The 21,608-nt window shown below is 48.1% G+C and overlaps 1 protein-coding gene across 2 annotated transcripts in view; it reads left to right on the forward strand.

Moving 5' to 3' along the window:
* THOC2 (THO complex subunit 2) overlaps window positions 1-21,608 on the forward strand; it is a 1,289,207-nt gene that overhangs the window by 396,819 nt on the left and 870,780 nt on the right. For both annotated transcript variants that reach the window (XM_086918507.1, XM_086918508.1), the window contains exon 18: window positions 4,241-4,337. In XM_086918507.1, coding sequence (XP_086774633.1) covers window positions 4,241-4,337 — 97 coding nt within the window. The remainder of the gene's footprint in view (window positions 1-4,240; window positions 4,338-21,608) is intronic.

The raw sequence follows: 21,608 nt of genomic DNA on the forward strand, positions 1-21,608 counted from the left end.
GGGAAAGACATGGCTTGGTAGTTCGGACTGGACTGTTCCCATGAGGCACAGGGTCCGAGCTGATTTGCATATAGCCAGTGTCTAACCCAGGGTGGTGTGGAGTGCAAAAAATCGTGGGATTTAGGCCCAGATCCTTGTACTGGGGTGAATGTATGACATTGTTCTACATTCTGTCCATCAACTGTGTTTTTTGCAACATATAGAGGTAAGCATAGAATTAGCTATGTTTGAGTTGATAAGTCATTATGAAGAAAAGATCAAATTAATCAATAGACAAAATAATTTGCTTTTTGTATTAATTCTATTGGCTAGACGAGAGATCTGCATTAAGTAGTCTGCTAACGCATTGGGAGTGGCTAGCTTCGGTCCAGAGATTTAACTAACTGGATCACATAGGGACACAAAGCAGGAGGATACCAATTTGGAATATTTAGGAGCAGAAACATAACTCAGGGGTTTGAAGTGCTAGACAATAATAACGATGTCTAATGATTATGCATTATAGCAATAACCCACAATATAGGGATCTGCGCTGGTGGCCTCAGAAATCAGCCTTGCCTTAGGAACCAATGGGATAGGAAGATAGGGGGCCCATTGGAACGAAGGATCGCAGAGGCAGATTCAAGCTGGCACAGTTAGACATGGGATTCCTGATATCGCCTAAACTGTTTATTGCACAATGAGGGGAAAAAAATAAAAGCTGAGCTCCTTAAAGCAGATACATTGAGATCTGTTCGCATGTTTACCAAATTATTGTTTGGAATTCCACGTTTGAACAGATGCTGGAGTAGGACAGGCTTCCCTGAGAAATGTATTTGCTTGATTTGGTCCACTGCTCTTTGCTGGAGATGGGCTTGGTACGCTATTCAGTGCTTATGACTATCAACGGAGATCCGAAGAGACAAGGAATCGTACCTGTAATCCTAGTTCTCTCTCAGGATAATATCCATTGAAGTCGTAACCAACCCTCCGTCCTCCCTGGTGGAGATGAGACAATTATTAGACCTAACTGATACTGCCACATCTCGCCAAAAAGAACTAAAGCAACTGTCACATGTGAAGCATGATGGGATACTGGTGGTCTCTGGGCCTTTAAAGACCCAGACGCTGTTTTCACATTCACATAATGGAAGCCTATAGGGCTATACTGCCCTTTTTTCCTTCATCTTTCTCCATTTAACACCTTGGCTGCTATAGGTTTTCCCCCTGGGTGCTGCAATTTAATAAATCCCACTTTAAATGACAAAGCCAGCTCGTCATAAGCACAGGGCAGGTAAAGCCCATGACAAGCTGGCTTTGTCATCAGCACTGAAGGGGTTAAAAATGGTGTGTGAAAGAGATTTAAGTAATCAAATCACTTTTTACCAATTAATTGGCCCTATATTTATATGTACACATAGATATTCATTACCCTTTTTCAAATGCAATCTGAAGAAATTAGCCAATATAGCCTTTCTCACAGGCTGCACAATAATCATGCCTGAAGTTTTTCTGCAGGGCTTCTGAAGAAAGGCGAACATTTACACTTAAGACATATTATGAAAAAGTGCTCCGGGATCGCCACACGTGGGTGGAGCTACTCAGTCCTTATGACTTAAATGGAGATTACCCTGAGAGAACTGGGATTACAGGTAAGAAACAATTCCTTTTGGTGGATACGCTATCTAACTGCAGGCTTCTCATAGATAACCTCCCACCTCCCTTTTCTGTGAACTGGACTCTTTTTCCATCCAAAATGGTTTCAGTTTAAATATTTACACACTGGTCATACCGATGGGTTCTGCGTCTTAGGCTGCGGACAACCTAGAATGCAACGGATATCAGTCGCACATGGCTGGCGCTTATATGCAGCTCCCCTTTTCATTTCCTCAGTGGAACGATGTCTGAGCAGGGCTGCATGAAACCACCTGTTGGAGCTGGAGAACTTCTGTGAAATTTTCTGGATCTGGTTTGACTTTTGGACAGTATTCAGAATGTCATGAATCTATTGTTAGAGTGCCCACAAGAAAGATAGTTACCTAAGGTAAGTAACTTGTTCAGTTCTTCCCAGTCAAGAGAATGCCACATTATGCTGTTTACAGAGGTCCATCTCTGTATCTCCAAAGACTAATGGATTGTTTGCCTTGAAATGTTGCGACAGGAACCTCATGTTTTTTTAAATCTTCTTAGTTTTTTATTTATATCTGCTAAACTGCTGTCCAAGTCCGCGATTATATAGGAGAGTTGACCTTTGTCTAGCTCCAGTATAGCATCCTCTTCTCCTTGCTCCCTCTTCTCCTAGCACCCTCTTTTCCCTGCACACTCTACGCCCTACCCCCTTTCAAGTACATCCTTGACCTTGTAAATAGTTTTTTTTGCTGTTGAATTGTCATCTTAATATCTACACACATGTCTCCACTAGTCCCTGTCTGAGATTTCCTTCTAATAATTGCATGGTATAAATTAACCATGCTTTCTAAGTTGTCTGATCTTCTGTGAGAAGTCCCTTTGGGAATTTTGTTTCTTGTGAAAACTGATAACGAAGTTTAATATGACTGAGTGTACTTTATCAGGACTAAAGACCCACATACGTTTCCAAATATCACCTGTTATACAAGACCTGCATACCATCTTTCCCCTTCCATTTTTTAACTGCAGGTGACATTTTGCTGTTAGGATACCCATTCTGTAAAGTGGAATTGTCGGCACATTTATGTGCATCCTTTTGCCTTCTTTAGAACCCTGTAACACATTGCAAACCACCACTGACCACCATCACCTAATGTTTGTCACCAATGAGTTTCAAGCAGAAATGATCCATCCTGTTGACACCTTCCTTTAAACAAAGCTCTAATTAATCCATGTTACAATAATTATCCTGGGTATGGGCGATGCTCATCTGTGTACTGTCCGCATGCAAAATGATAGAACTATCTCTGCTAAAGGACTGACATATAAATTAAAAAGCATGTGAGTAAGTGAATAACCCTAAGGGATTCCACACTTAAGTGAGAAAATATCAGAATAATATCGGAACAGGGCCATTTCAGTACTATATCCTTATCGAAAACACATTCCCAGATGATGAAGCAATCCGCTGGACATAGTTTATTTTCCAGGATTCCTAGGTTGTGGGCTGCAGCCCAAAACATCAATTAAGATTCTGGGTTTCTGGATAGATGAAAAGCTTACTTTTGAGACCCACGTTTGTAAACTGGCCTCCACATGTTTTGGTATCATGAAAATGCTTAGAAATATTTGAGACAACTTCCCACTACCTTCTCTCAAGACTGTGGTGCAGGCTGATTCTTTGCTGGTTAGACTATGGAAATTCCCTCTACCTTGGATGCCTGGTTCATGTGTTGAAAAGACTTCAGGTAATCCAGAATACAGTGGCGAGGCCAATAGTAAAGATACTGATATATAAAACTGTATCTGGCTCCCAGGCTACATTGCACTGACTTCCAGTAAAATGCAGAATTCAAATCAAATCGTTCTGCATTGCTCACAGAGCTTACTTTTTGATTCACCCTTAAGTACCTATGAGCTCTTTGAGGCCGAATTACCTATAGTTCAGAAACTTAGAAGGGGAGGTTGACCGTTCCCCTTTCTCGCGACAAAACTGTGGAATGATTTACCTACTAGGTTGAGAATGACTGAGAAGAAGGTTAGTTTAGGAAACTAATAAAAACGTGATTGTTTCTTGATTAAGACCTAATAGTGCTCTGGTGCTTTACAGTGTTGGGAGGCCCCGGGCGGATGAATTGACTATCATCCTCCTGTTATAGTAGTAATACTTTCTTCCCATTGGTAACTATGCCAACCTCTAAAACACATGAGACTAAATTAATAAAAATGAGTGGGCGATGACGAGCCTGAAATGTTAGTTTGTCTCATGCAAAGGGACCTATAAAACTAAGATCATGCTTAAACTGATCCATAATGGAGTTCTTTCAAAAACATATAGGTTTAAAGTAAAGCCTCTGTGTTGCCAAACTATAAATCAAATAACTAAAACTTTGTAACTGGCCGTTAGGGGAGCCATTTAGAGAATACAAAGATGGAAGATAGTGATAAGTAGCTGCCATTGTTAATCAGAAACTATTGGTTAATGCTGTAAGAAAAAAAGGTTTTAGTAGTGTCTATTCAGTGTGTTCTTCATAGTTGAAAAAGTAAGATTTACGTATTAGAAATATTTCAGAACCTGAAAATAGATTTGTTTTTATGCTCTGTTTTTTGTATGCTTCCCCATCTAATATAGGTCTTGCCAGCTTCTGTGGTGCGGTTTTTCGGAAATATCCAATCGAGCTTGTTGGCCTTCTTCAATACGTAGCAAACCAGCTTAAAGCAGGGAAAAGGTGAGAAGATAAATAATGTGACCGAATGATCTAGTAATGGCTGCTTTTATAAGTGAAGAATTTCTATGAATCATGTTGTTAAATGTTAACACACAATGATTAATTTGTTCAGTATTTCTAAGTGATTGAGCCGCTCCACAGTCTTAAATAGAGGAAAGGCGCACATGGAACTATTAATCTCCAGTCATCTGTGTAGGAAGCTGGCTCTGTATATACAATACAATAGTAAGGTAAAGTGTGCAGAGTCCAAGGAATCCCCAGAGTCTTACAGACGCTCAAACAGAGAATACTAAAAGCTCTATTTGTGGTAGAGCAGTTAGGCTTATCAGAGGGTAGTGTTCAGCATTTATTGTACGCACCCGAGCAAGAAATGATTACACACACTCATAGACTGAATCCAGACCAATGTGTTTGTATAAAAAGTTATTTGGGTATTTTGTTTTATGAACCAATAAATACTCAGTTGCAGGTAACCGTTTTCAAAGCAGTAATACTTCCAGAAATGCAGTCTATGTTTTGCAAGGCAGAATAAGTGCTTTACATTCTTAGAAATGCTTTTGTATTTGTCAATCAACAGAAGCTCTTAGCAATGGGAAAGATAAACAGTTGTCCCTGCCGAGACAGCCCGAGGCACACAGGTGACACAGCCCAGATGCACCGAGTGAACCCTCTCAAGTGAACGTCACTGATTTCATGGGATCTTACTCTACCTACTAAGGGAAGTTCGACTCTCTTCATTTATGCGGGGACAGCAAACTTTTCGGGCCACTATAGGTACAACTTTCTCACTCTGTTCTGACGAAGCGCCCTGGATCTCCCCTTGAGACCATTAAAGCTTGAAACATGTTGACCAGGACATATAGTTACCCAGCTACCAAGGGACAAAATACCCCTTAAAGCAGCACCATGCACTTTGTTTTAATAATGACAGAGGGATCGTCTTAATGAAAATTAATCTCTCTCCCTCCAGCCAATTTTTAATACACCTTCTAGCACTTACACCCATGCACCCATACAGCTTAATCAAAAGATCTCCAAAAGAGACCCTTTGGGGGACCCATAGGGCATTGCAGCGCCGGCCTGACGATCAAAAGCCCAATGATGAAGCATGACATCCTTCGAGGTGTGTGAGGGCATTAAGATGAGGACACTCCCCCCCCCCCCCCCCCCCTTCCCCCCCCCCCCACAATTAGAGTAGCACATGTCAAGAGTACCTCTTACTTCCCTTCTTTTTCTCTCTCTACTTGGGAACTGTGACTCCCTTTTGGTATAAGCATTTATTGTATACACTCAGGCAAGAAATGATGACCCACTCAAAGACTGAAATCAGATCAATTTGTTTGTATAAAAATATGATTTAGTGTTTTTATGTTCGAGGCATATGAGCTGTAGATCATATGCTTTAGCATAGATTGCCATCTAGTGTTGAGTTCGGATGTTTGCACTTTGTTTTTCTTTGGAGAAGTCTTTCTAGTCACTAGGTAGGTGACACCTCCTTTCGGTGATAGTGCGCATGGGTGTCGACTCCATTTTTAGATTGTTTTTTTCCGCCATCGGGTTCGGATGTGTATTGCTGCGCTCCGGTTCCGTATTGGTTTCGAACTCCGACGTGCAATCCTCTACCCTCGACGGTATTGTCATCGATCACGGTTCCCCATTCGACGCGCATTGTTTAAACTGAGAAAATCTTCGATCGAGGCGGGCTGTTGGGCTTACCGGTGCCGCCGCGCTAGCAGTCGATGGAACAGACTCCATTTAAACTATGTCCTGGGTGTCATGCTAAGATTCCACGCTCCGATTTCACAAGGTCTGCAACCTCTGCTTATCCCCGGAACACAACGAAAAGGACTGTTACGCGTGTCGATCGTTCCGATTGAAGAAGACAATTTGTGATCGTCTGGCTCGACGCCACGAGATGCAATATCACAGCGGCTCCGTACCAGACATCTTCGGCGAAGATCCCGATGTCAAACATCCAGTCTCCGTGCCCAAAGCAGACTCCGACATGGAAGAAGAAAAACACATCTCTCCGGGTCAGTGTACCGGGAGTACTGATTCCCCTGTTCCCAGTCAATATGAAACAAAGACCCCGGTACCCCCTTCGCCTTTGGGCTCAGGTCGGCACCGACAAAGTTTCAGATGCCCCGCCCTCCAGCCCGGCTGAGAAACCAAAAGAAGCCTTCCGGCTCTGGCCGGCCCCTTTCTGGTGCCGAACCAACACTTTCGGCACCAAAACATAAGTCTAAGCATCTGCCGGTCACTACACCACCGGGACCGAAGACTACACCTTCGACACCGAAGACTTTGGAGCCGAAAGTCTCAACACCTAAAGGTTCGGAGCCGAAATTCTCCACATCTAAAGGCTCGGAGACGAAACTTCCCGCACTGAAAAAATCAGAGCCCAAATCTTGAACACCGAAAGGCTCAGGGCCGAAACCTACCAAGCACAACGACTCGCAGACCAAACCTTTGGTGCCGAAATCGCCACATAAAGAGAAGGACACCCCATCCAAAGAGCCTCGTTCTGATGAGCTACCTTTGGATCCAAAACAGAAAAAACTTGTCATTAACTCACAAACAGGTCATAATCATGCCTGTCTTCCCAAAACACGGAAGAGTGATCTCTCAGAGGACTCTCCTATACCTTTTAAGAAAAAGGACATGGGCAATAACCTTTCTCCCCCTTACATTCCACCTCCCTCACCTCCTCCTAACCTAATTTGATTATCTCACCATCAAATTCACCACCACCTCCCCTTTCACCCCCCACACAGGATGACGATTATGGGGATGGGGATGGGGATACGGACGAAGAGCAGGATATACCATAAGATCAGATTATACCAGACATTGACCCTTGGGAAAAATCATGATAAGGAACGAGATACAGACAACAACCCTGACCTCTATCCCTCTAGACTCTGCCCACCTGATGACAACATTGGATACGTTCAGCTCATTAACAGAGCTGCTCAATGGCATGGAGTGGATGTGAGAAAGTGCCATCTTTCTTGCATGGTATGCCTGATGTTCTTTGACTGAGTGTGCCCTGGGTTCCTGCCAACCAGGTACCCATGGCCTGCGTTCCTTCCCTAAAAACTGTGTTGAAACATAAACCCAATTTGCATCTCTGGCAACAAGTCAGCCACGGGTAAATGGCTGTTTCTTCCAAACCTCCTTTCCTTTCTGTTCATCCGGACAAGGTGGTTTTAAAGACTCGTCCTTCATTCCTGCCAAAGGTTGTCACGCCCTTCCACATCGGACAGACTATCCCTTTGCCCACTGTGAGAAAGTGGCTCTATATATACTGGACCAGAATAAGGTACAGTGTGTATAGAGTCCACAAACGCCAGAGGTATAACAGAGGTTAAATCAAGCCAGGTGTGACCTTACTCTCTAAAGTGGTAGCTTGGTCGAGCAGTAAGGCAGTACCAGAGGACAGTGTAAAGTATTTGTTGTACACACTCAGTCGGCAAAAGGTTTCACACTCTCAAAAAGACTGAACTCCTGCCAATTGTTTTTATATCAAAAAATATATTTATTTTATTTCTAGAACCAACAGGCATCAAAGATATACTGCTCTCAATATGAGAGGCCTCAGAGGAGTACTTTGCAGAAATGCAATACACTTTGGTAAGAAACTAGGTACAGGGGTTGCAGTAGGCAACACAATTCTACACACAATTTAGCATTGAGCTCAATGGATTTCCTTATATAAACACAGGTAATTACTTTGTAGATTACTTTGGTAATCCCAGGACTGACTCCTAGGTTCAGTCCTGGGGTCTAAGCTGAAACCAGTTTTGCAAAAACGTTTTAGGTATTGTAGTGATTTTTCAGGAATAAAAAGCTATTTTAAAAGTTCACACTTAGAAACTTTTCAACAGAAATCTTGCAATGTTAATCAATGGGAGAAAATTCAGGTGGCAGGTAAAGTACAATCTTGTTACTTTTGTAATCCAGTACTGGTCTCCTGGGGCCAGCACTGGGGTCTCAACTCAAAACAGGTAAGTAATTACGTTACAGTATTTCGTATGAATTTAAAGAATATTTCTAGTTTTCAAAAGTAGGCACTTAGAAGAAAATTCATTGAAAAGCAGGCAATGGATTCCTATGGAGAAAAAACAAGTTACTAGTAAACCCGCTAGGGATTACTTTTGCATTTCAGCACTGGACTACAAGGTACAGTACTGATCCTCTCCTGATCACAGGTGAGTATTTCTAAATTCGGATGATTTTATATGAATATTTCAAGTTTTCAAAAGTAGACAGAAGATTTTTCGAATCAAACCAGTCAACGTTATTCAATGGCAGGTAAGTGAGTTACCGGTTTCCTGGTGAGTCCTCGACTGGTGAAGTGGTGGTTCTGGGTATAGACTCAGGGGTCCCCCAGGGTCAGGTAGGTACAGTTGGTTCACCCACAGCAGGATAGGACAAAGGTGTCACAGCCAGCTGTGCTCGGGCGGGTAGGTGCAGGGTGTTTTTGAGCCGGCGGGCGCTCAATGTTATCCAATGGAAAAGGTCAAAAGGGAACAAAGGCTGCAGGCTCTGAGGCGGAGTCTCTCCAGGGGCGACCAGCACGTCAAGAGTAAAGTTGGGATCTTGGAGCACAGGTAGGTACCCCAAAGGGAGGCACAGGGGGCTGTAGGGTGCAGGGGTGTCTTTGGGTGTCGGAAAAGCTTACCCTCAGTCGGTCACGGTTGGGGGGGCCCCTGGTTCTGAGTCTGCAGGCGTCATCTGGTTCGTCGAGGAGGGTCTTTGGGCACTGGACTGCGGGTCCCAGTCGCCGGGGGGATGTCCTCGTGGTCTTGGATCACTCGGGCACGCGCCGTGCTGGGCGAGTGCAGAGTGGGCTGGTCCGGAGCTTCCTGGCAGGCACCAGGGGGGCTGTTGAGGCAGAGCCTCTGCTGATGGGAGTCCCAGTTTTCAATACGGGCAAGGCAGGCAGGTCTTCTGGGTGTCCCAAGGTTGCTGTCCGCAGGAGTCGCAGGGATTTAGGCAGGAGCAGGTTCCAGGATCGACAGGTCGTTAGGGCTGGAGCCAAGTCGCCCTGTTGTTAGCAGCTATCCAGCGGGCCTTCTTCTTGATCTTCAGGGAGCCCCTAAATACTGAAATCTGAAACAAACAGGTTAGTGTTAGATTCCTTACCTTAGAATATCCCCAGGCGTCAGACTGGATCCGGAAAGTTTTGCGTAGCAGTACCCTTGCGCGTCGGTAGGCGTCGTCTGCGGCTCCGCGTCCGTAGTGGGCGCCGTGATGACGTCGTCGGAGTACTTAGACGCCGCCTCCACGTGCTGACGTCAGTTCTTCTTTTTTCCGCGCCAGCCAGCGCAGATCTGGAAAGAGCAGATCCCTAGTCACTTTTTGACTAAACTTTTGTGATCTTTTTTGATCCATTTCGAAGTCTTTACGACTCCGACGGTGCCGTTAGGGATGCCCGGCTTCAAGCATTGCGACGAGTGCGACCGTACCATGTCGGTCACGGATCCCCACCGCTTGTGCCTGATGTGTTTGGGCGTCGAACATGACGACGACGCCTGCTCCGACTGTCGGGCCCTCTCGAGGAAGGCCAGGCAGGAGCGGTCCCGCAGGCGACTCGAGATCCGCCAGTCGGCCCCGCGCCGTGAGGTCCCGGTCCCACGGGAGGTCGAGGGACAGGTCGCGGGGACGGAGCCGTCACAGCTCTGGGAGTCGGCGCCACTCCTCCGGGTCCAAGTCGTCAGGTAAGAAGCATAAGAAGTCGAGGAGACATCATCGCTCGTCTGACTCCCCCCCGACGCTCGCGCGATGTGGCTGGGGGTTCGGGTGACACCGCCCACGCGGCTCCTCGTGAGTCGCGGGCGCCGCGTTCGGCCCCATACCCCCCGGTCCCTGGGCTGAACGTGACGCCGGAGATCGAGCGCTTCCTCATGGCCATGAGGTCCCTTTCTCCTCCGACGGGCTCCGCGGCGCCTTCGGGCCCAGTGAACCCGTCTGGGGGCCCTAGTGGGTCGGGGGCTACGACCCGCCGCCGTCGGGTGCTTCGGCCTAGACGCCGCCGGCGCCTTAGGGCCCGGCGCCGCAGGGCTCCACGATCCCGACACCGCCGGTGCCCTCGGGCTCGGCGCCGCAGGGTACAGCGGCCCCGGCGTCGTCTGTGCCTTCGGGCCCGGCGCCGCAGGGCACCGCTGGGCCCTCGTCGGGCGATGGATCGTCACCGATGGACCTTACGACCCCCCCAGCATCGGTCCGTGTGGTGTCCCCTCCGGCGCCGTCCCCGATGCCTCCTCTCACTGGGTTCCGACGTCGGGACGACTCCTATCCGCGCCGCTCTCGACGCCGTTCGGAGAATTTCAATTCTATGAACCCACCCCATTCACTTATGACCCTGAATCTCAGGAGATAGGGGACGAGGAGAATTGGGAGGGGTCTGAGGACCCTCTGACCAGGGAGTGTCAGTCTAACATGGACTGGACAGGAGACCTTGGGGAGGCCAGTGGCCTGGACACCTCTCCAGACACTGGCTTTGTCTCTCCTCCTACCGTGGCTTCGGAGGAGGGTGCTACTTATAGTGTGGTGTTGACAAGGGCTTCTAAGGCCTTGGGCCTTAGCTCCCCGTCGCGGCCGTGAGGACTGACCTCCTCACTGAGGTCCTTAAGCCGCAGTCATGCTCCATGGAGCCTCTGCTGCTGTTTAATGAGGCCTTGACGGACGTTCTTTTGGGCACTTGGTCCAGGCCAGCTACAGGTTCGCCTGTAGATAGGAACGTGGCCAGACGCCACCGCCCGGCCCCGGGCGACCCATGTTTCCAGTCCACCCACCCCACCCCCGAGAGTCTGGTTATCCAGGCCTCTAACTCCCAGACCGCATTCCTGACGGCTCCCCCCGATCGGGAATCCAAGAGGTACGAGGCCTACGGCAAGAAGGTATTCTCGTCCCTTAGCTTGGGACTGCGGTCTTCCAACACCGCATGCCTCTTGGGCCGTTACACCCACTCTCTGTGGGAAACGGTGGCGGAAGTGCTGCCAGAGTGTCCGTTGGAGGTACGGGCCAAACTCGGCCAAGCCCTAGTGGAGGGCTGGGACGCAGCAAAGTATTCAATCAGGTGCGGACTGGATACTACTGGCGTTACTGAGAAAAGGTGCGATAGAGGTGGTGCCGGAGCAGGAAAGGGGTCAGGGATGCTACTCCCGGTATTTCTTGATTCCCAAGAAGGATGTCATGCTTCGTCCAAACCTGGACCTCAGGATCTTGAACCTCCTTTTTGAAGCAAGAGAAGTTCAAGATGCTCACCCTTGCACAGGTTCTTCAAGCGCTGCAGCAAGAGGACTGGATGGTGTCAATCGACTTGAAGGATGTGTATTTCCACATTCCAATCCTGAAGTCGCACAGAAAGTATCTCCGTTTTACAGTAGAATCGCAACACTACCAGTTTGGGGTACTTCCGTTTGATCTTACTACTGCACCTCGAGTCTTCACGAAGGTGATGGCGGTGGTGGCAACCCATCTCAGAAGGTCGAGGATACCAGTATTCCCTTATCTGGATGACTGGCTGATCAAAGCACAATCTCCTGAGAAGGTGCTCCATCATCTGCAGATTACAACTCAGTGTTGTATAGGTTGTTTTTCTCGATAAACGTGCCCAAATCTCACCTGCTGTTCTCTCAGCGCAACCTGTTCACAGGTGCGGTACTGGATACCATTGTGTGTCGGGCATTCCCTCCTCCACAAAGGATTCTCGACATACAGGAAATGATTCCTTTATTTTACAATGGAGCGGTTCCAGTTCTGAAGGTCCTTCGTCTGCTCGGTCTGATAGCTTTCTGTACACTGTTGGTCAACCATGCATGCTGGCACATGAGGGCACTCCAGTGGTGTCTCCGCAGGCAGTGGTATCAGCACAACGGAGATCTCAGGGAGTCAGTGAGGATCTACGGAGAAGCTGCGGCGGATCCATCTTGGTAGAGCGTGGAAGGCAATCTGTCTCAAGGAAATCCCTTTCATCTCCCTCCATCGGTGTCCACAGTGATAATGGATGCATCCACCCTAGGGTGGGGTGCTCTTCTAGGGGATCTGGAGATCAAGGGTCTTTGGTCACCAGAAGAAAGGTTGCTTCACATCAACCCTCTAGAGTTGGGGGTGATACGTTTAGCGCTCAAGGCCTTCCTCCCTTCCCTTCGCGATCAATACTGCGATGAGGTATATCAACTAACAGGGAGGAGTGAGTTTGCATTGCCTTTGCAGATAGGCACTGCGTCTCTGGTCCTGGGTTCAGGACAATCAGATTTGTCTGATGGCAAATCATCTGGCCGGAGTTCTGAACGTACGTGCAGACAGTCTCAGTCGACAGTTATCTGCCGACCACGAGTGGAGGCTTCATCCATCGGACGTGGGGAACCCCTCAGGTGGACCTGTTCGCCACTCACGAGAACGCTCACTGCCTGTCATTCTGCAGTCTCTGGTATCCGATGCAGGGAGCTTTGGGGGCCGCGTTTCAGTTGAGTTGGGGCTCACAACTCCTTTACGCGTTTGCTCCCATACCCTTGATTCCTCGGGTTCTGAGGAAGATTCTCCAAGACCGACCCAAGTCCTATTGATCGCCCCAGATTGGCCAAGAAGGGTGTGGTATACAGATCTTCTCCACCTCTCCTCGTTCCCGCCGCTCCGTCTTCCTCTGAGGGCAGACCTCCTCTCACAGTCGCAGGGGCAGGTTCTACACCCCCACCTCCCGAGCTTACACCTTCATGCCTGGAGATTGAATGGGGCAACCTGAATTATTTTTCTCTCCCACCTGACATAGTGGATGTTATACTATTAGCCAGGCGGCACTCCACCAACTCTATTTATTCTTATAGGTGGTCCAAGTTTGTCTCATGGTGTGGAGAGAAGTCCATTGACCCCTTGAAAGCTCATTTGTTCGACATTCTTCAGTTTGCACTTTCTTTGGCTCAGTAAGGATTTGCTGTAGCGACAGTGAAAGGTTATCTTTCGGCTTTGTCGGCATTCCTTTGCCTGCCGGACCAGCCGTCCTTATTTAAGTCACCTGTTGTTTTAAGGTTCTTAAAGGGTCTTACAAATAAATGTCCTTCCATTCCTTTTATTGTGCATCAATGGGACTTGAATCTTGCCCTTACCTTCTTAATGGGTTCACCTTTCGAGCCCTTGCACAGGTGTCCCTTCAGGTATCTTTTAAAACGGTCTTTCTGATTGTGATTACCTCGGCAAGGAGGGTAAGTGAGCTACAAGCTCTAAGTTCAAAACCCCCGATCTTGACTATTCATGCTGAAAGAATGGTACTCAGGACCAGGGCTTCTTTTCTGCATAAGGTGGTAACTCCCTTCCATCTGGGGCAGTCCATCACCCTCCCTACCTTCTATCCTCCCCCCTCACTCTTCCAAGGAGGAGGAGAGACTTTACCGTCTGGACCCTAAGAGGGTGATGAGCTTCTACCTTGACAGAACCAGAGAGTTCCGAATTGATTACCAGCTCTTGGTGGGTTTTGTTGGCTGCAGGAAAGGCAGAGCAGTGCACAAGCGCACGCTGTCTAGATTGATTTTCTTGTGTATCAAGATTTGCTACTCCCTGGCTGGTAAGGAACCTCCAGAAGGTTAGAGAGCTCATTCTACTAGAGCAAAGTCATCTACATCTGCCTTGTCTAGGGGTGTTCCTGTGGAGGACATTTGCAGGGCGGCAACTTTGGCCTCCCTTCACACTTTTGCAAAGCATTATTGTTTAGATGCAGAGGTGAGGAGGGACGGACACTTTGCTCGTTCGGTCCTTCAGGACTTCTTGGTATAGAAGGGTGGACACCCTCCTCCGGGAGTGGGACTGCTGTGGTAATCTATTCACAAGGTGAGGAATCCACTGGCAGATGTGTCAATCAGAATAACAAGTTACTTACCTTCTGTAACGCTTTGTTCGAGGCATGTGGGCTGCTGAATTCATATCTGTGCATAGATCGCCGCCTAGTGTTGGGTCCGGATGATTGCACATTGTTGTCCTGGAAGAGTCTTCGAAGTATCCTGAGTTAGGTGGCTCCTCCCCTGGACTACAGTGCGCATAGGCATCCTCTCCATCCTCAGATTGTTTTTTACCGCCATTGGGTTCGGATGTACTTTTCTTTACTCAAGTTCGGAAACTTTTCTATAGGCCAAAAGGCCTTCGGGGTCGTCGGTATTGTTATTTCGATCGGTGCCGAGTTCTTAGTTCCAGTTTTTCTACAGCAAGACGTCGAAGAGAGCCGCGTGGCCTTTTCTACACCAGAGGCCCGATCGTCGATGGAACGGAACCCGTTCAAACGATGCCCCCTTTATAACTCTAAGTACCCGCACATTGATGTACACCCAGTGTGCAACAAGTGCTTATCACCGGAGCACAATGAGGCCAACTGTCTAGCTTTTGCTCAATTCAGGTCGAAGAAGACGATTGGGCTCCGACGCGCAGCGAGGCAGACTATGGCGAAGCCAGCGCCCGACCCTGTGAATATCTTCGATGAAGAAGACGATGAGGTCGTCGAGACAGAGGATCCCGAACAGCAGTCGGATCCTTGTTCGGAGCATGGCTCCACCTATTCTGAAGACGATTAAGAGGACGTCGACGATGAAAACGTCGTCAAAGTAAGTGAAGACATATCACCCATCGGAGCCGTAGATGACGACTCGAGCGATGAACCAGGCCCGAACGTGGTTACGGGGCCCAAAACAGACACTGAAAGGCTTCCAAGGGCTCAGATCGAGGCATCTCCTGGATATAAGCAAGCGATTATAGCCAGGAAGTCCGAGTTCTACGAGGAGAGGATTTCTACGGCTACGAACCCTCAGAAAGAAGTCTTCCGAGTCCTTACGGAGCTCAGGAAGAACAAGGAACAGTCTCCGGACTTTAGTCAGGAGGATTGTCAGAAGTTCCAGGATTTCTTCACCAACAAAATCATTGATTTAGTCACTGAAATTACGGCAACCTCGCAAATTGACTGTCCACCGGTGGATATCCCAGCTATACTGCCAATTACAATCCCGCTTTCTAATCTACCCTTGATTACAAAGGATAGTTTAGTTTCCCTCATGGGACGGGTCAAGTCCGGCTCAAGGTCGGATCCATGCCCACCTGAAGTGTTTAAACTCGCACTCCCGGGCATAGAGGATGATGTGCTGAGTCTCCTGAACCTGTCTCTACATACTGGTCAAGTGCCTTCTGCCTTCAAGGAAGCCCGTCTGATTCCCTTGTTAAAAAAAACGGGGGCAGACGCAAAATGTCTGAAAAACTTCAGACCAATTTCCCAGTTACCATTCTTGGCGATGTTTCTGGAGCAGCATGTCCTTACCACCCTTTCAGAACATCTGGAAAGCAACACGCTGTTAGAGCCGAATCAAGCAGGCTTCCGTGCGAATCACAGCACGGAGCTGGTTATGTTGTCAATTGTAGATGAGCTTAGGAACAGAGCAGACAAGAAAATCCCGGGGGCCCTGGTGCTGTTGGACCTCTCCGCGGCATTTGATACCGTGTGTCATGAACAACTACTGTCGCGGATGAGGGACTTCGGCATTCAGGGCATAGCACTGGCATGGTTCACATCCTTCCTTCAAGGGAGGACGCAGAAAGTGCAATTAGGTGACACGCTTTCTACCGCAACTTCGATCACTTGCGGAGTCCCACAAGGGTCTGCTCTGTCACCCCTATTGTTCAACATATACCTACAGCCTTTGATTCGAATGCTTAATCAAATGGACTGTCAGGTATATAACTACGCAGACGACACCCAGATTATCATCCAGCTGGAGGATAGCCAGAATGCCTTTACCAGACTGCAAAACATTCTGAGAAGCACAGCTAACTGGATGTCCGGCAACTCCCTAAAAATCAACCCGGACAAAACCGAGGTGTTGCCGATTACCATCGCTGGCAACCCTTGGTGTGATCGTTTCTGGCCTGGGGAGCTGGGCACGCCTCCAGAACCGGCGGAGGTGGTTAAGAGCCTGGGCATCCAGGTAGACAGTAAGCTGTCCATGAAAAAGCAATTCACAGCTGTGGTGGGCTGCTGCGTCGGCCTCCTTCGCCAACTCAGGAAAGTTTCCCCGCTGCTCTCTTTTTCCACACTAAGGAGCGCGGTTTCTGCAATGATTTTGGCCAGGCTGGACTATGGCAATTCATTGTATATAGGACTTCCACAGGGCCTCATAAACAAAATGCAGACGGTCATGAATGATGCTGCTAGGCTCATTTTTAAGAAACCAAGGAGTACCCAGGCATCCCCCCTCCTGCGGGAACTCCATTGGTTGCCAGTTAGGCAGAGGCTAATGTTCAAGGGGCTCTGCATTGTACACAAAGCTCTTCATGGCAGAGCACCCACCTATCTGAAATCTCGCCTGTCCCCTTACAAACCAGGGAGGGTGCTTAGATCTGCTGATTCCATCTATCTGGTTCAGCCACGCTGTAGACTGACCACTGTGGGTGGGCGTGCTTTCTCACATACTTTGCCAGCTATGTGGAATAAACTACCGCTGGAACTCCGTAATGAAAAGAAACTAATGCCCTTTCGCAAGAAATTAAAAACTGTGCTTTTCCAGCAAGCGTGGGGTGGCCGCCAATTGTAATCTGATGCATCTTTTTATTGTCTAGCTGATCCTAACAAAGCGCTTAGAGACCCCTGGGTTATAGTGCGCTATACAAGTCACAATAAATAAATAAATAAATCGCCAGAAGTCCTTAGCCAAGATCATGATGAACATTCTATAGCCCCGCGTCTCGGCCCGGCTAAGAATATATCGAACGAGCCATCGGTCGAACTACTTAAAGCGAAACTGAAAGCCATTGAGCCGAAAACGAAACCAAAACTGCTGAAGACAGTCTTCGGGTCGAAGGGTTCGAACCCATCGGATTCGACGAAGAAAAGAAGTGTTGACGCCCCTGCAAGGTCACAAATAAAGGGTGTTGAACCGAAGGTCGGTGCCCTGAAATCCATCACTAAAGTAAAGCATGTCGAACCGACCAGGTTGACGTCGACGGACAGCGACACAAACAAGGGGCTCGAGTCTCGGAAGGTTCTCGATACGAAGCAACGAGTCGACAATCCACAGCTCATCAAAGGCCTCGAGCCAAAATCCAAAAGCGGTTCGAAAGAGCACGTTGAGTCGAGGCAGAAGAGCGCGTCTCCCACGCAACAGGCGCCGAAGTCGACGCAGGGTCAAAAACACATTGGCGAAAAGGCAAAGTCGGTCGGACCTATATGGACGCTGGCCCTGAAGAAGGTCAGTCTGTCTAAAGACACTATGCCACTGATAAAATTCGGACTGCCCCCGACTGCAGGCCCTAAAGCGCTCGATCCGAAAACCGGAATTGAACCACCCAAGAAGGTGTCGATGGGAAAGAGCAGTCATTCTCTAGAAGAGGACATTGTGTACCAAGAGCCCTCCTATGATGAGCAGTCCAAGCTACATATCGACTCCGACTCTGGCAGACTTACTATTTATCAAAGGAAAATCAGGTCTAAAAATCCTCTTGAATCATATAAAATCCCACTCAAAAAGAAAAGGGATTCGTCTACATCGCCTGTCCTTTTTGAGACTGTAAGGTACCATGTCCAAGACACGTCTGCATACTCACCCACACGTACTAATGAAGATATGGAGTATGACTATGATGAACAATATAATTACCCTGCGGACACGGATAAGGATGACCAGACTCAAGCCTGGACAGACCCCGTTGACCCGGGGGAGTCAGACTATTCCTGACACTCCTTATCCTATCAAAACTTCGCCAACAGAGGATACAGCTGCGTTTAATGCATTAATAGAAAGGGCAGCACAGAATCATGATGTGGAAATGCTGACCCAATTGAAGAGGACTTCCTATTTGACACTTTCTCCACTTCAGAGAAATCAGTTAAGACATTGCCAATGCTGAAAGGTGTCCTTAAACACGCAGGAGACATTTTCAAAGAAACCACAAGAGCAAGGGTTGTTAACCCCAGAATTGAAAGAAAATACAGACCGGCGCCTGTGGACCCTACATATATTAAGGGACTGCTGCCATTGGACTCTTTGGTGGTTTCAAATGCTTGTAAGCGTGCCAGCTCACAAACTACTGGTGATGCCCCTCCTCCAGACAAGGAGTCAAAAATATTAGAAGCTTCTGGAAAAAGGGTAGCTGCTCAAGCAGCTAATATCTGGAGAATTTCTAATACACAGGCCCTATTAGCCAGATACGATGGGGCACATTGACACACTAGAGCAACTGCTACAACATTTGCCTGATGTCTACAAGGAGGGAGCAGAAACACTGATACAAGAAGGGAAACTCGTATCCAACGCATCCATTAAATGTGCGCTGGACGCAGCAGACACAGCAGCCAGAGCCATTAACACAAGTGTCATGCTCAGGAGGCATGCTTGGTTACGCATCTCTGGGTTCAAACCTGAGATTCAAACCACAATATTGAATCGGCCTGTGAACCCTGAGTTTTTATTTGGTCCTGATGTGGACCCAATATTAGAGAAAATTAAAAGACACAGACAGCCAAGTCTATGGGTGCCCTGCAGTCACAACAATTCAGAGGAGGCTCCTTTCGTCGCTCTGTTAACAGAGGAGCTAAACGAGGCCAGGCATCCCAGCAGACTCCATACAATAAAGGGAGCACACAAACCACCTATAATAAGAACAATAGAGGTGGGTACCGTGGCAATAGCAGCAAAGGCAGAGGACGAGGGAATAACAACACCAGATCCTCCGCCAATACTAAACAGTGATGTCTTGTCACTGCCCCCAGACCATATAACACCGGTCGGGGGAAGATTACAACAGTTCCTGCCAGTCTGGAAGAGCATTACCACAGACAGGTGGGTGGGACAACTTCTTCAGTACGGCTATTGTCTAGAGCTAACCTCCACTCCACCCAACATACCCCCAAGACACCGTCCTATGTCCGCAGAGCACATACACTTATTGCAGCAAGAAGTCATCAGCATGCTGCAGAAAGGGGCCATAGAACTTGTACCTATAGAACAACACGGTACAGGGGTATACTCGCTGTACGTCTTAATTGCCAAAAAGGACAGGTCTCTCAGGCCAAAACTGGACATCAGGCCCCTAAACCAATACATCTTGTCAGAACATTTTCACATGCTCACATTACAGCAGGTTCTACCATTACTCAGTCAGGGAGATTTCCTCGCAACACTAGACCTAAAAGACGCCTATTTCCTCATACCGATACATCCGGCATTCAGGAAATATCTCAGGTTTACCATACAGAATCAGCACTACCAGTTCAAGGTTCTGCCTTTCGGGGTGACAATAGCCCCCAGGGTGTTTACCAAGTGCCTGGCAACAGTGGCTGCACACCTACGGAGACAGCATATTCACGTCTACCCATATCTGGATGACTTGCTTATCCAGGCAAAGTTTTTTTTTTTTCAAATAAATTTTTATTGTTGCTCTCGGCGTATCATCTGAAAATATATGAGGACACGGGCTGGCGTCAACATTCAGCCAGTATCAGTCAGTTCCGCAACTTTTCTTTTGCTCTTCAGGCTTAATCACAGATCAAGAATAACAGTACAGTTTAACCAAGGCTGGTTACAAATGCAAAAAACAAAAAAAACAACCCCTAGAAACAGCTCCTACCATGCCCGCCCACCTCCCCCACCCCGAAGCCCGTCTACCCTTTACCGGTAAAGTTACATCCACCGGACGAGAACCGGGTTCCACAGTAAGACCTTTAACAGGACCATTCTCCGTCTCCACCTTTAGGTGTGTACCAAACATCAAGTATGACAAGGTTCCCCTTCAGAGCCCCTGTGAATTCACTCTAGTCCGTGATATTGCCTCCACTTAGTCCATACTCTCCGGAACTTTTTTGGGCAACCCCTGGCTTTATATGTCACTCTCTCAGCCGCCATATAGAGGTCCAGCCCTCTCCTCCATTCCTCCAAGTCTGGCGGTTCGGCCGCTCCCCATCGCCTGGCAATGTCTCTCTTGGCCACCACCAATGTTATCCAGGCAAAGTTAGCCCAGCAGTGTGCCAGCAACATGTCCCGCACCATTCACCTCCTACACAGCCTCGGATTCTCGTTAAACTACCCAAAGTCTCATCTTCAACCCGCCCACGTACAACGGTTCCTGGGAGCGACGATAGACACTCTGGCAGCAAAGGCACAGCCAAACTCAGCAAGAATCAACAGCATTCAATTACTGATTCAAAAATTCACACCTCAACACTCGCTCCCAGTGTGGGTGTTTATGCAGTTGATAGGCATGATAGCCTCCTGCATCTTCATAGTCCCTTACTTGAGACTAAACATGCGCCCGCTTCAGGAGTGCTTAGCACGGCAGTGGAACCAGGCTCAAGGACAATTGAAAGACATAGTGTTGGTGACCGGTCATGCATACCACTCTCTGCATTGGTGGAACCCACAAAACCTTTGCAAGGGATGACCATTCCAAGAGCCTGTACCACAAATAGTGCTTACGACGGACGCATCTCTACTGGGATGGGGAGCGCATGTCCTCCATTACACAGTGCAGGGACTATGGACGACACAACAAAAGAAGATGCACATCAACCTGCTGGAACTGATGGCAATTTTCATGGCAATGAAGGCGTTCAAAGTACATTTGTGCAACAAAGTCGTCTTGATCCGGACGGACAACATGACTGCCATGTACTACATACAAAAGCAGGGAGGGACACACTCTCCACAGTTGTCACATCTAGCGCAAAGCATGTGGAAGTGGGCCATTCAGAGAAACATATTCCTCATGGCGGAACACCTCCCAGGCAGGGACAACCAGATGGCAGATCTGCTCAGCAGACACAGCCACCAGATGCACGAGTGGGATATTCATCCCTCCGTGCTACAACCGTACTTCCAGCAGTGGGGTCACCCAGACATAGACCTGTTCGCCACCAGGGAAAACGCAAAATGCCAAAGCTTCGCCGCCAGGTTTCCACTTCCGCAGTGTCAGGGCAATGCGATATGGATGAACTGGTCAGGCAGGTATGCGTACGCTTTTCCCCCAGCCCTGCTCATACCGCTAGTGGCACGCAAACTGCAACAACACTCCATGACACTAGTTGCTCCAACGTGGGCGAGGCAACCATGGTACACCACTTTCCTAAAACTTTCCGTGGTGCCTCATCAAAGGCTGCGGCTAACACCCAGTCTTTTAACGCAGAGCCATGGAGACATTCAGCACCCAGATCCGCAAAAGTTGAACCTTGCGATCTGGCTCCTGAAGTCATAGAATTTGGTTACCTAAACTTGCCTCCTGACTGTGTGAATATTATCAAGGAGG

The sequence above is a fragment of the Lissotriton vulgaris genome, chromosome 4_1, assembly GCF_964263255.1.
Source record: "Lissotriton vulgaris chromosome 4_1, aLisVul1.2, whole genome shotgun sequence".
NCBI classification, from domain to species: Eukaryota; Metazoa; Chordata; class Amphibia; order Caudata; family Salamandridae; genus Lissotriton; species Lissotriton vulgaris.